Source organism: Pneumocystis carinii (assembly GCF_001477545.1).
Source record: "Pneumocystis carinii B80 chromosome Unknown supercont1.8, whole genome shotgun sequence".
NCBI classification, from domain to species: Eukaryota; Fungi; Ascomycota; class Pneumocystomycetes; order Pneumocystales; family Pneumocystaceae; genus Pneumocystis; species Pneumocystis carinii.
Window position 1 is genome coordinate 86,221 of NW_017264720.1, and position 14,708 is coordinate 100,928.

General features: G+C 27.6%; 7 protein-coding genes across 7 annotated transcripts; 3 read left to right on the forward strand and 4 right to left on the reverse strand.

The window, feature by feature from the left end:
• The first annotated feature begins 18 nt into the window (after positions 1-18).
• On the forward strand, positions 19-4,262 carry T552_01888 (hypothetical protein). The gene is made up of 7 exons (XM_018370449.1): positions 19-182; positions 233-276; positions 324-613; positions 658-886; positions 932-1,037; positions 1,083-3,031; positions 3,080-4,262. The coding sequence occupies exons 1-7, from the start codon at positions 62-64 to the stop codon at positions 3,167-3,169; spliced, it is 2,829 nt and encodes a 942-aa protein (XP_018225735.1). The 5' UTR covers positions 19-61; the 3' UTR covers positions 3,170-4,262.
• On the reverse strand, positions 2,953-4,274 carry T552_01889 (YggS family pyridoxal phosphate enzyme). Its single transcript, XM_018370450.1, has 7 exons — positions 4,131-4,274; positions 4,012-4,086; positions 3,888-3,966; positions 3,655-3,843; positions 3,473-3,612; positions 3,294-3,429; positions 2,953-3,241 (listed from the first exon to the last, which is right to left on the reverse strand). The coding sequence occupies exons 1-7, from the start codon at positions 4,215-4,217 to the stop codon at positions 3,207-3,209; spliced, it is 741 nt and encodes a 246-aa protein (XP_018225736.1). The 5' UTR covers positions 4,218-4,274; the 3' UTR covers positions 2,953-3,206.
• A 622-nt stretch (positions 4,275-4,896) lies between these two features.
• On the forward strand, positions 4,897-6,079 carry T552_01890 (hypothetical protein). The gene is made up of 8 exons (XM_018370451.1): positions 4,897-5,002; positions 5,047-5,264; positions 5,307-5,373; positions 5,419-5,442; positions 5,485-5,578; positions 5,629-5,644; positions 5,687-5,936; positions 5,979-6,079. The coding sequence occupies exons 1-8, from the start codon at positions 4,943-4,945 to the stop codon at positions 6,033-6,035; spliced, it is 786 nt and encodes a 261-aa protein (XP_018225737.1). The 5' UTR covers positions 4,897-4,942; the 3' UTR covers positions 6,036-6,079.
• Positions 6,080-6,563: 484 nt separating this feature from the next.
• On the reverse strand, positions 6,564-7,796 carry T552_01891 (hypothetical protein). The gene is made up of 5 exons (XM_018370452.1): positions 7,700-7,796; positions 7,531-7,648; positions 7,154-7,476; positions 6,815-7,103; positions 6,564-6,766 (listed from the first exon to the last, which is right to left on the reverse strand). The coding sequence occupies exons 1-5, from the start codon at positions 7,748-7,750 to the stop codon at positions 6,609-6,611; spliced, it is 939 nt and encodes a 312-aa protein (XP_018225738.1). The 5' UTR covers positions 7,751-7,796; the 3' UTR covers positions 6,564-6,608.
• A 564-nt stretch (positions 7,797-8,360) lies between these two features.
• Positions 8,361-10,278, forward strand: T552_01892 (hypothetical protein; the record flags this gene model as incomplete). The annotated part of the gene is made up of 7 exons (XM_018370453.1): positions 8,361-8,372; positions 8,416-8,442; positions 8,505-8,797; positions 8,845-9,712; positions 9,754-9,823; positions 9,868-9,960; positions 10,007-10,278. The coding sequence occupies 7 exons, from the start codon at positions 8,361-8,363 to the stop codon at positions 10,276-10,278; spliced, it is 1,635 nt and encodes a 544-aa protein (XP_018225739.1).
• A 200-nt stretch (positions 10,279-10,478) lies between these two features.
• On the reverse strand, positions 10,479-11,852 carry T552_01893 (hypothetical protein). The gene is made up of 5 exons (XM_018370454.1): positions 11,677-11,852; positions 11,269-11,627; positions 11,025-11,229; positions 10,768-10,979; positions 10,479-10,728 (listed from the first exon to the last, which is right to left on the reverse strand). Exons 1-5 carry the CDS (start codon positions 11,804-11,806, stop codon positions 10,522-10,524), a joined length of 1,113 nt encoding a protein of 370 aa, XP_018225740.1. The 5' UTR covers positions 11,807-11,852; the 3' UTR covers positions 10,479-10,521.
• A 305-nt stretch (positions 11,853-12,157) lies between these two features.
• Positions 12,158-14,611, reverse strand: T552_01894 (hypothetical protein). Its single transcript, XM_018370455.1, has 6 exons — positions 14,457-14,611; positions 14,213-14,412; positions 14,055-14,166; positions 13,835-14,012; positions 12,895-13,790; positions 12,158-12,852 (listed from the first exon to the last, which is right to left on the reverse strand). Exons 1-6 carry the CDS (start codon positions 14,563-14,565, stop codon positions 12,203-12,205), a joined length of 2,145 nt encoding a protein of 714 aa, XP_018225741.1. The 5' UTR covers positions 14,566-14,611; the 3' UTR covers positions 12,158-12,202.
• Between the last annotated feature and the right edge of the window lie 97 nt (positions 14,612-14,708).

The following is a 14,708-nucleotide window of genomic DNA, read 5'->3' on the forward strand; positions in this document are numbered from 1 at the left end:
GACTAAACGTTAGTTTTTTTATAAATTTCTAACGTCTCTTTAATTTTTAATATTTATTCTAATGAACAAATCTATGCGTGGATTAACAGTTTTTATAAGCGACTTAAAGAATTCAAAGACTTGTCAACATGAGGAAGAAAGAATTAATCAAGAATTAGCCAATATTCGGAATAAGTTTAAAGGTTTGTTTTAATTTTTATTAAATGTTATTAACTAATATCTAATGAAACAGTTGGACATTTAAACAGTTATCAGAAGAAAAAGTATATTTGCAAGGCAAGAACTTGAAAGTTTAAGGAACCAAAGATTAATAGAATCTAAAGTTATTATATATTTATATTCTTGGATGGGAGATTGATTTTGGACATATGGAAGCGGTTCATCTTATTTCTAGTCAAAAGTACTCGGAAAAGCAAATTGGATATCTTGCTATAACGTTATTATTACATGAAAAACATGATTTAACATGTCTTGTGATTAATAGTATTAAACAAGATTTATTAGACCCAAATGAATATTATAATTGTTTAGCGTTACATGCAATTGCTAATATTGGAGGAAAGGAAATGGGGGATATATTAGCGTCGGATGTGAACAGATTACTTGTATCTCCGTAAGTATGAATTTTTAAGTATATATGTTGAACTAATTATTAAGTGTATCTAAAAATTTTGTTAAAAAAAAAGCATCTCTAACTCTTCTTTGTCTTCATAGAAAAAATCCAGATGTTATTAGGCAAGAATGGGCAGAAAGTATTATATCTACGCTGGATGATCCAGACTTAGGAGTATCATTATCTATAACAAGCCTTTTAATTTCTCTTGCTCAAGAAAATAGTAAATTATATGAAAGATGTTACCTTAAAGCTATCAATAAGCTAAAAAGAGTAATATATTCATGCTACATTATTTATGATACTAAACATAGGTAGATCGTTATTGATAGAGAATATAGTTATGATTATGTATATTACAAAGTACCAGCACCCTGGCTTCAAATCAAGCTTTTACGTCTTTTACAATATTATTCACCTCCAGGTTTAATATTTTTTCATGCATAAAATTATTCTTATTTCATATTAGATGACAAAGATACTCAAGAGTTAATATGCAAAGTTTTGCAATTCATTATATCATCTATACTTCATGAATTACCAAAAAATGTTCAACAAAATAATATTCAAAATGCAATTTTATTTGAAGCAATTAATGTTACTATTCATATTGATATCGATGAAACATTAACAAATCAAACTATTCATTTACTAAGCAAATTTATATCATATAAAGAAATTAATAGTAGATACCTTGGATTAAAAGCTCTAATTTATTTAGCAGAACATGTAAATACTTTTGAACCGTTCAGGAAATATCAAGATATAATTATACAGTCTTTAAAGGATAAAGACATAAGTATTCAAAGAAAAGCTCTCGAATTATTATATTATACATGTGATTCCAATAATACAAAAACAATCGTTAATGAGTTAATTCACTATTTAGAAAACGCAAATAGAGGAATAAAAGAAGATATAGCTATTAGAATTGCTATTCTAGCCGAAAAACATGTAACAGAACGTCAATGGTACGTAGATATAATGCTACAACTCATAAATATTTCTAAAGAACATATTGGCGATGATATATTACACAGATTTATTCAAGTTATAGAAAATAACAAAGAACTACAAAAATATTCAGCAAAAACAATATTAAAATACTTAAAAAATAATCCTCATGAAAATATGATAAAACTTGGCGGATATATTTTGGGAGAATTTGGACATTTAATATCTGACTCTCCTGAAAGTAGTCCTATCGAACAATTTATTTCTTTACATATTAAATTTAATACATATTCACCCAAAACACAGGCATTACTTATGTCAACATATATCAAATTCGTAAATTTGTTCCCTGAAATCAAATTAGACATACAAGTTGTATTTGAAGAATATGCAAACAGTATTGATTCTGAATTACAACAACGTGCATGCGAATATTTAGCTTTATGTCATATGCCAAATAATAATCTTTTACAAGAATTATGTGGGAAAACCTACCCTTTCTTAAAAAATCAATCATTTTTAGTATCAAAACTACTAAAACAAAAAAATGAAGACAAAAGATTAGAAAATATTAAAGAAAAAAAGTCATCAAGAGAAAAAAACATAATAAGTACTAAAGACTTATCTAATTACAAAACAATTGATTTTGGTGAATTGGAGATACCTAAAAATAATTTAATTGAATTAGACACCTCAAACACTAATAGCTTATCATCATCTATTTCATCTTCTAGAGAATCTGATCAATCCATTAGTTTGTCAAATCTTATATCGGATATAAACTACGTATCACTGTCTGATAATTCTGATCTTTCTAAAAAATATGAAGCAAATTTTAACGAACTCTTATGTACCAATGAAGGAATACTTTATGAAGACGAAGAAATTGAAATATATATTCACTCTAAATATCGTAATCATTTAGGAAAAATGGAACTTTTATATAAGAATAAATCACAATTAACATATACTTCTTTCACATCTTCTATTCAAAATCTTTGCGAATCAAATCTCTCTATTGTTTCGACAATAGATGTTCCTTGTACCCTGGAGGCACTTAAACAAGTGCAACAAACATTAAATATTGAAAATCGTGATATTTTCTTAGAACCACCATCTATATCTATATCTTATATGTCTACATCTATGAAATCTTTGACTTTAAAGCTTCCTATTGTTCTTTCTAAGTTCTCAGATGGAGTAGAACTTGATTCGGGCGATTTCTTTCATAGATGGAGACAAATTGGAAAGTCTAGAGAATGCCAAAAGATCTTTGCTATTAAGGATAAAGAAAAAAATATCAACTTTTATGATAATGTAAAAATACTTCAAGGTTTTGGATGGGAGATTTTAAAAGAAATTGATACAAATAATCAAAATATAGTTGGTGCATCAGTATTATATACTAGTCAAGGAGGGAAATATGGTTCTTTACTAAGACTTGAGCCTAATTATGAAGCTAAGGTATTTAATAATTAAATTTAATATACATTTATTTTATAAATCTCTTAGATGTATCGAATTACTATTCGAAGTACAAAAGAAGAAATTGCAAATCATTTAGAATCATTAATAGAAAAGAAATTATCAGAAAATATTTAATCGAATATCATATAAATTATTTAAATACTCTTTGGATTTATAACGTATTCATATGTCGAGATAACCTTACTCCTATATTTTGATATTAAAACAGCATATACTATTAAAACAAAGAAAAATATACCAAAAATATCTGTACCAACTCTTATATTCGTTGAACCCATTTTAATAGCTAATTCAAAATCCCTGCTCATTCCCATACTTAATTCTAATTCTATACCAAGACATTTAGTAATATCATCTCGACATTTTACAAGTGCCTTAACAAAATTTATACAATAATAATAGCTTTTCAAAAAATACCTCAAAATCTCTATTATATTCACTATTACTTTCAGATAATGAACCGATAGTCATAAGACCCTTAAGATAGAGTTCTTTACAATTATTTATTATATAACTACATAATTCCATAGAATCGCCAATACTAACTCCATTCTTTCCTACATTATTTAAAAAAATCTATAATTTATTTTAAAACAAACCTTCTTCACAACTTGTATTTACTTGAACAAAAACATTAAGTTTTTTAAAATGATTATCTATTTTAGGAGATTTTTTCAAATCAATTAACGCCTTATTCAGTAAATATGCCTTTCTAGATGAATCTAGACTTTCAACTGCCCATAAATTGGGTATAGATGCCAAGGCTTTACACTTATTAGTTTGAAGTCCTATATATAAAAATAACTAATTTTTCTAATATCAATTAATTTACTCCCAATAAAGTGCCAACAACAATCCGGAGGAAGTAATTTAGCCTTTTCAATCATTTCTTGTACAAAGTTTTCTCCAAACTATATTTATAACTATACCAAAAAATATAAATTTAAGAAAAATACATGTCTTTGACCATAATCATAAGCAATTCTTATATCATCAACAGACTTTAACTTTGAAACTGCTACCAAGCGAACCTTTACTTGTATATTAATATAATCACTAAAAAAACTTGTATTACATCTTTGCCTTTAGAACATGAAACAATAGCATCACGAACACGTTTCAAGCCTAAACAAATTTCTTCAATACGAGATACATAACTCATTCTTTTTTAACTAAAAATCATTACAAGTTTTCCCTTATTTTTTTCAAACAATATTTCTTCAAAAAATCTTACAAATTAATAATATATCTTATTCAATCTACATAAATATTACATGATTTTCTACTAATTCTAATATCTAAAATATATTGAAATTTAATTTACATTTCTAAAGCTACAATTTTCTTACAAATAAGTATATAATACTTAATTTTTCTAATTTATATAAAATTCATTTAATATATATATATATAATTATTATATTTTTAATTATAATATATCTTTATATTCTCATTTTCTACTAAATTTACCACTAAAAATCCTTTTTATAATACAATTTTGTTTTATTTGATATTTTCTTAAACAGCAAGATCAAAGCTTAAAAGATTCAAAAACATCCAAAAAACAAAAATTAAATAAAACAAACAAAATTTTCTTCAATATCATTTAAAATTATTATTATTCATATAAAAAACAAATAAAAAATAATATAACTTATTAAACATTATAATTTAACATATATTTTTTAAAAAAAATATAAAATTAATCAGAAATTACACATTTAAAAATACATAAATATTGCTAATTATTTTATATTTATAGACTAATATTACAGACTTAAAAGCTTTAAGCACTAATTATTAAAATTAATAATTAATATTATAAACAAGATTTTAAAACTTATTAATTCCTAATTTACAGAGATTGAATAGAAAAAAAATACAAATATGTCTCGTCTTTGTAATAAAACAGTCTTTATTACAGGCGCAAGTTCAGGGATTGGAAAAGTATTTTAGGTGTTAATAGAATTCAATATATTTTATCATTTTAGGCATGTGCTTATGAATTTGCAAAGGCAAATAATACAGTTAAATTAATTATTTCAGCACGTAGGGACGTAACAAAATTAGCAGAGGATATAGAATGTAGTTTTCCGGGTGTTAAAGTCCTTCCTTTAAGATTAGATGTGAGCAAACCAGAAGATATTGAAGAAAAAATAGAAGGGCTTCCAAAAGACTTTAAAGACATTGATATTCTTATTAACAATGCGTAAAAATATGAGAAAATACAAAGATGTACTGACTATAATAGTGGTTTTGTAATTGGTCTAGATAGAGTAGGAGAAATTAACACAAAAATTATGATAGATATGTTTAACGTAAATTTTATCTTTTTAAATAAAAGAATTTAACAAATTATATAGACGAATGTACTCGGATTGATTAATGTTAAATATTTATATAATTTTATAATCAATTAACAAGTTTAGGTAACTCAAAAGATTTTAAATATCTTTCATCAAAAAGGCGGGAAAGGAGATATTATTAATATAGGCTCTATTGCTGGACGTGAAACCTATCCAAGTAAAGTATAATTATTAATATGATATTATAATAATTTTTTCATTATATAGATGGGTCTATTTATTGGTAATATATTTTTTTCATATAAAAAAAATAACCATAATCAAGTGCAACGAAAGCAGCAGTTCGATCATTTACTAATTCGTTGAGGAAGGAACTGATAAATACTCGTATTCGTGTAATGGAAATAGATCCAGGTTTAGTAGAAACAGAGTTTTCTATAGTCAGATTTTGTGGCGATAAAACTAGAGCAGATGCTGTTTATCAAGGCATGGAGCCTTTAACTGGGGAAGATATTGCAGAAGTAATTGTTTTTGCAGCAAGTCGACGAGAAAATGTTGTTATCGCAGATACATTGGTACTTTTACAAATATTTTTAGATATTTAATCTAATATATAGATTTTCCCAAATTGTCAAGCGAGTATTTCACATGTCCATAGGGAAAAACAACAGTAGATTGTATATTTTTAACATTTTTTTGATGTATATCTTTTCTATTTATTTACTATTTCTTAAAAATTAAATTCAATAAAAAGCTAGTTTTACGCAGTAAATTTATTCAAAAACTTATTTCTTTATAATATCAAAATACATTTAATTTTTAAAATCATTATTATGTTTAACTATTTATCATTTAAAGAAATTGTTTTTATGACCATAAAACGATATTTTTAAACATAAATAGCAACTTTTAAACAATTCTATAATTCAATTACCATAAAATTATTTTTAAAACCAACTATTAAAAGAGTTTTTCATAAAATCAAAGCCATAGCTTTGGAAATCTTCATTCTTAAAATCCAAATAGAACAATCCAAAATACCTAAAAAAAAACATAAGAAAATGAATTAACAATAGAATAAAACAAAAAAATACTTAATTCTAAACACATATTTATAAAAATAATTATAAATACTTTATAAATAATCGTGAAAAATATACAATTATAATAACCAAGAAAACTCATAAAATACTTGCAATTAATTTACATGTTAAATTTCAATTCCACACTTTTATCTCCATATATAATTAACGTTTCCGTTTTTCCGTTTGAGCTCTAAAACCAGTCTTTATTGCACTAACTGATCTTTTACTTCCGCATGATTCACATGTCATAAAATATATACGATTTTCTTTAGTTAATAAGGTATCTGGAGATTTGCAAATTTTACATGTAACATATTCAACTATATACCATTAAATATAAAACAATAATAAAAAAAAACCTATTATACCAATATATCTTTTAAGAACATTTTCAATTTGTTTTTGCTGAAATTTTCCCTTAATAACTAATCTAGCACTACCATCTACACTTCCACTCGTTCCTAATTCAGCAAATAAAAACTGAATAACATGTTCTGAATTTCGACGCATCCTTTTAGAAATATCAATAACATTAGCAAAAATCGTTTTCTTGTTTCCTTCTCGATAAATTGTAGGAGGAACAATTGTATACCGTTTTTTCTCCCCCGCTAATTCTGGATTATTTTGACGTAAAATTTTAAATATCTGAGCAAGAAGCTAAAGATTATTAAACTTAAAATCTTTTTTTCTTTAAACTTTTTTCATACTTCTGCATACGTAAAATCTCGATCTGTTTTAAGACATCCTTGACCTTCTTGATCCCCCGAATTAAATGATCCAGTAATTGCTTCCATATCCTCCTTACCATTCCCTTCATTCAATGACTTATCAAACACTTCCATATTCACTTTTTTCTTCTTTTTCATTCCATCACTTAAATCAAAAACCTCATTTAAAAAATCCTTTCCATCAATCTCTTCAAGTTCCTTCAAATCATCCTCATCTTCCCCTCCAAAATTAACTGTTTGCTGCTTCTTTTTCTTCAAACTAGCAAACATATTCGTCATCTCTTCTACCTCTGCATCTCCATCTATATTTCACCATAAATCAGTCAAAAAATACCCTTTTTTCGCCATTCTTTCACCTGACCCCATCTTACATTCATCTCCTGATCCATTTTTACCTTCATTCAGCGACTCATTGTCACTATTAAACGAAACTTTCTTGTTTTTTTTCTTTTTCTTTAATGTATCAAATCCAAACTAAATAATCAAAAAAATTCAGTATTTCTTAATAAACTATTATAAATTAACCTCTTCTATTAGAGAATAGTCAATTCTCTCCGATTCTTCTTGTATCTCCATCTCCCTTACTTTTTCCTTTCCTCAATTATATATAGACGTTGTATGGAAAACTTCCGATTAACCGACCACCAAATTCTATGGCTATTACAGGACTATAATCTGACCTATCTGTGCACAGGAATCATAATATACACAGGAACTTGAGGATATTCTGAGAGTTCTAATGAATTGATATTGTTGCCTGAAGAGATTGAAATAGTTTTTTAATTTTTGAATAATATTAAAGGATTAAAGAGATCAATATTTTTTTATAAAGGAGTATAAAAAGAGATAATAAAGAGATTCTATAGTATCAGGAAGATTTGGAGAGTGTTTTTAAGGGATATTTGAGTTTTTGAGGGACAAAAATAGGATATATAGAGAAAGAAATAAAAGAAAAAGCTTGTTTATAAGATTAATTTTTTTTTGAAAAAAAATACACAAAGTAGTAGTTTTTTTGATTAGAACAAAGTATTAGAAGGGGAAATATTGGACAAAAAGGTCTAGGAGAGTCTTAGGGATATTTTGGAATGCATAAAAAATTCCCATAAAAAGAGTAGTAATTATAAAAATAAGAAAAAAATACAAAGAAATTGATTGATATATTATTGGGAATTGAAGGTTAAAAAGGATGCATCATAAGGTATATTTTAAAAGAGGAGGATAATAGCTAAAAAGGATGATAGAAATCCGAGACAAAAAAATATAGAAAAGTGAAGAATAGTTCAAGGAAAGGATTATATATTGAAAAGAAGATAAGAAGTGTATCTAATAGGTTTATAGTAATAGAAAAGAGGTATCGGATTCGTTTATTTTAGAAGAGAATTCAACGTTGGAATATCAACATCCAAATGATTTACAAACGAGTTCTAATAAGGGAAAAAAAGATAGGAAATATTTATTGAAAAATGAAGAAAAACTTTTAGGGGAGGAGGATTTAGAGGATTATTGTAAGGGAGGGTATCATCCGGTGCAAATTGGGGAAAAATATAAGGATGGAAGATATGTGATTGTTAGAAAGCTTGGATGGGGGCATTTTTCGACGGTTTGGTTAGCTAAAGACAATGTGTAAATTAATATAAAACGAGATTTTAAAACACTTGACAAATTTTTAGGAAAAATTGTTATGTTGCACTAAAAATAGTTCGTTCAGCTTCACATTATACGGAAACAGCTCTTGATGAAATAAAACTTTTAAAAAAAATCAATACGGCAAATCCATCACATCCAGGAGCAGCTCATATTGTTTCCTTACTTGATGAATTTGAGCATCAAGGGCCTAATGGGACTCATATTTGCATGATCTTTGAAGTATTAGGAGAGAATTTGCTTAACCTTATTAAAAGATACGACTACAGAGGAATACCAATACCATTAGTAAAACAAATCACTAAGCAAGTTCTTTTAGGTCTAGACTATTTACATAGAGATTGTGGAATAATACATACCGACCTAAAACCAGAAAATGTTCTTATATGTATTAATAATGAGGAAGCAATTGCTCAAGTAGCTGATACATTTCAACTTACCCAAAGTGTTAGCCCTAATATGCAAAAGCCAAGGAATAATCCTATCGTAACAAATAGTCAACCGCTGATAAACTCTGATATTTTGTCATACAAGAATAATGTTAGAATTCATAATTCAAATAAAGAAACAAGTGATGAGCAAGTTTTAAAGAAAAAAAAATCAGATTCCAATGAAAATAATACCAGTATGACTGATAATGATGACGAAGCTCTTGAAAAAGATATCTCAGGGATTTCATTAGAAACAAATATTGATAAACAACCTATAACTCCATCTTCATCTCCAGACAGCGCAAATTACATAAACGTTAAAATTGCAGATTTAGGAAATGCATGCTGGACTCATCATCATTTTACAGACGATATCCAAACACGACAATATCGTTCACCAGAAGTTCTTTTAGGTGCTAAATGGGGTGCAAGTACTGATTGCTGGAGTATGTCTTGCATGGTAGTTGATTTTTTATAATATTCTTCTACTTAAAATATTACTAGGTATTTGAATTACTAACAGGTGATTATTTATTCGACCCTAAGAATGGGCAAGATTATACAAAGAATGATGGTTAATATATTCATATATTTTTATTTATTTTTAAATTATAATAGATCATATTGCACAAATTATGGAATTACTTGGAAAGTTTCCACGATTTCTTGCATCAAGAGGAAAATATTCCCATGAAATATTCAATAAAAGATGTAAAATAAAAAACGATTTATTTAAATCTCTGATTTTTATTTTTAGGTGAACTACGTCATATTTCAAAATTGAACTATTGGGGATTACCAGAAGTACTTCATGATAAATATCACTTGTCATGGAGCGAATCTGATCTATTGAGTGACTTTCTTCTTCCAATGCTAGAAATTATTCCGGAGAAAAGAGCTAATGCAGGAGGAATGACTAATCATCCATGGCTAAAGGATACACCTGGAATGAACAAAAAATATCTTAATATACCAATAGGTTCTCGAGGAGAAGGAATAAAGGGATGGGCATGTGAAGAAAACGATTGAAATAGCATTTCTATAATTTATAAATATTTGATATACACAAGAAAAATCCTAGAATGCAATTTGAAAAATTTTGGATATATATAGCGATATTTCTACTATTTGTATAAAAAATTAATCTAATGAGTATGATTTTCTAGTACAGTTAAAAAACATAAATCTAAAAGTTAACATTATATAAATAGCCAATCAATTTATAGAAATTGATTCATGAAAAAAACAATTATAAACCAATAATATATACAATCATGATTCATATATCATCCTTCTTGAATTACGTAAATTATTACCTGATTGTTTACGATATTGTTGATAATTATAAACATTGTCAGTAAAGTATGGTGCAGCAGCAGCCATGTATGGATGAGGATGATTTATACTTTTTGCCCTAAAAAATCCAAATGCAAAATTTGATATAAAAACTGATCCAAATATTATCAAAATACAAAATATCTAAAAAGTTTAAAGATATTTTATAATTTTAAAGCTTACCATAGTTTTATAAGATATGGGCTCAATAAAACTATTAATAATTTCTGCAAATGTCTCAGCAGAAACCTTTGCACGACCAACAACAGTAGGATCTCGATTCATACATCTTTCCCAAGCAGCACAAGCCCGTTCCATTGCAGGAACTCTGTGATCCGGAGAACATCGATTTTCAGTATATTCTTTTGAACATAATGACATTTCTTGTAAAATTTCTTAAAAAAAAATTAGATAACAATAAATATTTTTATAAAATTTACCAGCAGAATACTCATCTACCTTTTGATCAACATCCCTTTGAATTGTCCTAACAAAAGCAATAACAAAATATAATAAAACACCCAGAAGAAATATATTAAAAAATAACTGTAGATACCCTGATGCAATATAAGGAATGTCTCTATGAGCATTAAGAGACCAATTAGTAAAATAATTATTCGTCTGAAGAGGCATAGTCGTTTCATCCTAAAAATTATTACAAAAGAATTAAACTTCAAAAAATACATCACTGTCCACACAATTTCCATCCCAAAACCTACGTTCACCATTCTTCTTAGATGAACGTTTTTTCTTAATCTTTTTTATAACACCTTGACTTATTTTATTATTTTTCATATTAATTAAAGAAAAATGATTCTTTTCTAAAACATTATGACCTTCTACCATTCTTTCTGGATCTGGTGTATTATCTAAACCCGAGCTATCTGTTGGTGCTTCATTTATAAATTGTGAATTTGATGTTATTTTTTTAGAACCATAATTTGTTTTTGGTGTAGAAAATAAAAACTGAGCACCATCTGCAGCTGATCTAAAAGATGTTCCTGCTGTTGGAACATTTTTTTCCAAAGTTTCTATAAAACTTCCTTCCAAATAATCAACAATGTATTCCCTTATCTAACATAAAAATAATACGTTTTTTAGAAAAATCACTATTTCCAAGGCATTTAGAGATACTTGAAAGACTAAACGGCGAATTTACATCATCTCCAAGACGAGGATTCTCATATGTAAAGTCCATAGGTGATTCTTCTGAACGCATCATTAAATATATAAAAATATACAAGAAAAAAGTGAACAGTTAAAGTATTTAATATCTAAACAGAGCCCTATTAAAATACTTTTGTATAAAAACAATTTAAAAAATTAGTAGTTGTTTTTAAATTTAAGCTAAAAAGCCGCTAAACTTAATATTAATATAGTCAGTGATTTTTAGAAGAGAATGACAAGAAATATGTATATTTATTGTGATTACAGAGAGTTAAAAAGTATAAAGAATGATTAAGATTTTTGTTAAAAAAAGAATCTATAAAAAATTAAAAACAAAATGAATCGGTGTAGATTGAGAAGAAAATGAAAAAAAACCAAGTACTTTATATAAAAAAGAAATTGGTATTAAGTGGAAATGATTTTTTGGAGTTTGAATATTGAGGAAGAAATTTCATATTTTGACATTACCCATTCCATGTTCTTTCATATATTCTGAACCCATTTCTAAATATTCTTGTTTAGTAATATAACTGTTTTTATATTGATCTGTATGAGACCATTGTTGCATACCTCTCCAAGGATCGATGAGTGGATCTTTAGCTTGTCGTACAGAAATAGGTTTATCGGCAGGCCATAAGGCTCTAAAATCCTTTTCTATTCTGAGGCTGAAATTTTTAAGTAAAGAAGCACCTCCAGTGCAGAAAATATTATTTGCCATTTTTTGGGAATCATTTAAATTGAAACGAGATAAAATATCACTTATAACTTCAATTATACTTGCTTGATCTAATCCAACTATATTTGGTTCAAAATAAATTTCTGGAACCCTTATTCTTTCGACATTTAAATGCAATTGATGTAATTGTTGAACATCGTTAGGGTCGAATGGAGGATATACTCCCCTATAAAATTTGTGAATCCATGATTTAGTAGGATTTTCATTAAAATCTAAGAGATCATCCTTGGCAAATGTTGGATCATACAACATCAATTGAGATTCTAAATGTTGCAAGTTATTGTTATCTTCGTCAGATTCTGATGTATTAACAATATTACGATATATAGCCCAATCCTCATCATTTGCACCAAAAGTATCCTCAACTATATTCAATTAGATTATTTCAATCAAATAATAACCCCTACTTTCCGTAGTTCTTCTTCTCTTTCTTCTAGAATATTGATCACTAGCTAGATTGGCAATACTTTTCATACGCATTTGACTAGCCATACTTTTTCGGTCATTAAGATCAGCTTTTAACTTTTTTTTCTCTTTTATTTTCTCCAATAAACAATTTCTAGCATTTCTTTTTTCTTCAAGCCATTTTTCCAAGTCGTTTAAACGTTTTTCTTCATCCAATTTTTCCATCTCTTCGTTACGAGCCTTCTTAACCTGTTTTTCCGTCTTAGACCTCATTCTAGCCTCATAATTAGATTTCATTAGCCTCTGATGCCTTTTTTGTTTAAGCCCTGCTTCATCCAATTCTGAATCAGGAATATCAAGTAAAGGAAAGGATGGAATCTCAGTATCTTGACAAGAATCTTTATTTTTCGCTCTTCGAATCGCAGTTTCAAGTCTTTTTATTGTAGCAAGTAGCTCTGCTTCATCAGCAAATCCCTCCGATTCTAATTTTTCCATAACGTATCTCTTATCCTTAAACTTTATAGTCTCCTGAAGCTTAACATAATATTCCATATCCTTTTCTTTTTGCATTAACTTTTCTAATCGAGTTTTCTGAGCTTGTTGTTGCAAACGACGTCCTGCTTCTTTCCTCTTTTGAGCAAGTCGAGCAATTTCCTCTTCTGTTTTTAAATTTGAAACAACTTCTGTGCATGGAAATTGAATTATTCTATCCTGAACAGCTAAAACCTCTGGATCCAAAAACGTTTTAATTTCATCCTTATATGATAATGAAACATATGTATGATCATGAAGCAAACATTGCGCCTGTGTAAACGTCATTTTTTGAGGAAAATTAGGATATTTCAATTGAAAAAGTTTAAGTAAATATTCCGTAGATTGTACACCTCCCCATGATATTCTATACTTGTCATTATTCATTAAATCATTAGAAAAAAAATCTACCTTTTCGACGAACCCAAATGTCCAGAAAAATTTAATACAGGAATAACATGTGTTGTATTATTACCTACACTCACAACTACTCCATCCGTACCACCATTATAATAAAATGAAAAAAGACTATCAATACCATAACATACTGATGGAACACAATAACATTCAAACAATAATTCTGACATAACTATTATCATTAACCCAATTCATACATAAAAATCTAAATAACCTCCACGATTATAATTCGGATTACATACGGGTTCTGTCATAACTAAAGGATGCTCTACCTGTTCATTTCCTTTAACACCTAGCTTCAAAAATACATAATCTAATAATATTTCCTTCAAATAATCAACAAAACCCCAATCATAACCCCATTAAATATACCATTACATCCCAATTAGCTACAATATTAAAATCAAATGGACTTTTTGCTATATGTCTGGCCATAGGTTCTACTAATGTATCATTTCCTACTAATGTATATGTCTTCATTAATCGTCTATCTCTATACTTTGAAACAAAACTATCAAAAACAATACGGGGTGATAATTCTGTTGCATATCCTGCTCGGCATTGCCATGATCCTATAACCAATAATTAATCAAATTCATTATTATATTCATCAAACCATTATCAATCAAAATTAAAGGATTCCCCGGACCAGAAGAAGATGCTATACATTCTCCTTCAAAAGCAATGTCCCGCACATCATAAATCATAGGAGTTGCTCCAATCATTGTCTAAAATTTTAGACAAAAGCTCGTCAAAAAAAAAGTAACACCCGATGACCGAAGAAACCCAAGTGTATCAAGAAAAAAAAATATACAAAAACCTCAAATAAAAAGAACCAATAGACTTAAAGAAATTCTATCCTATCAAA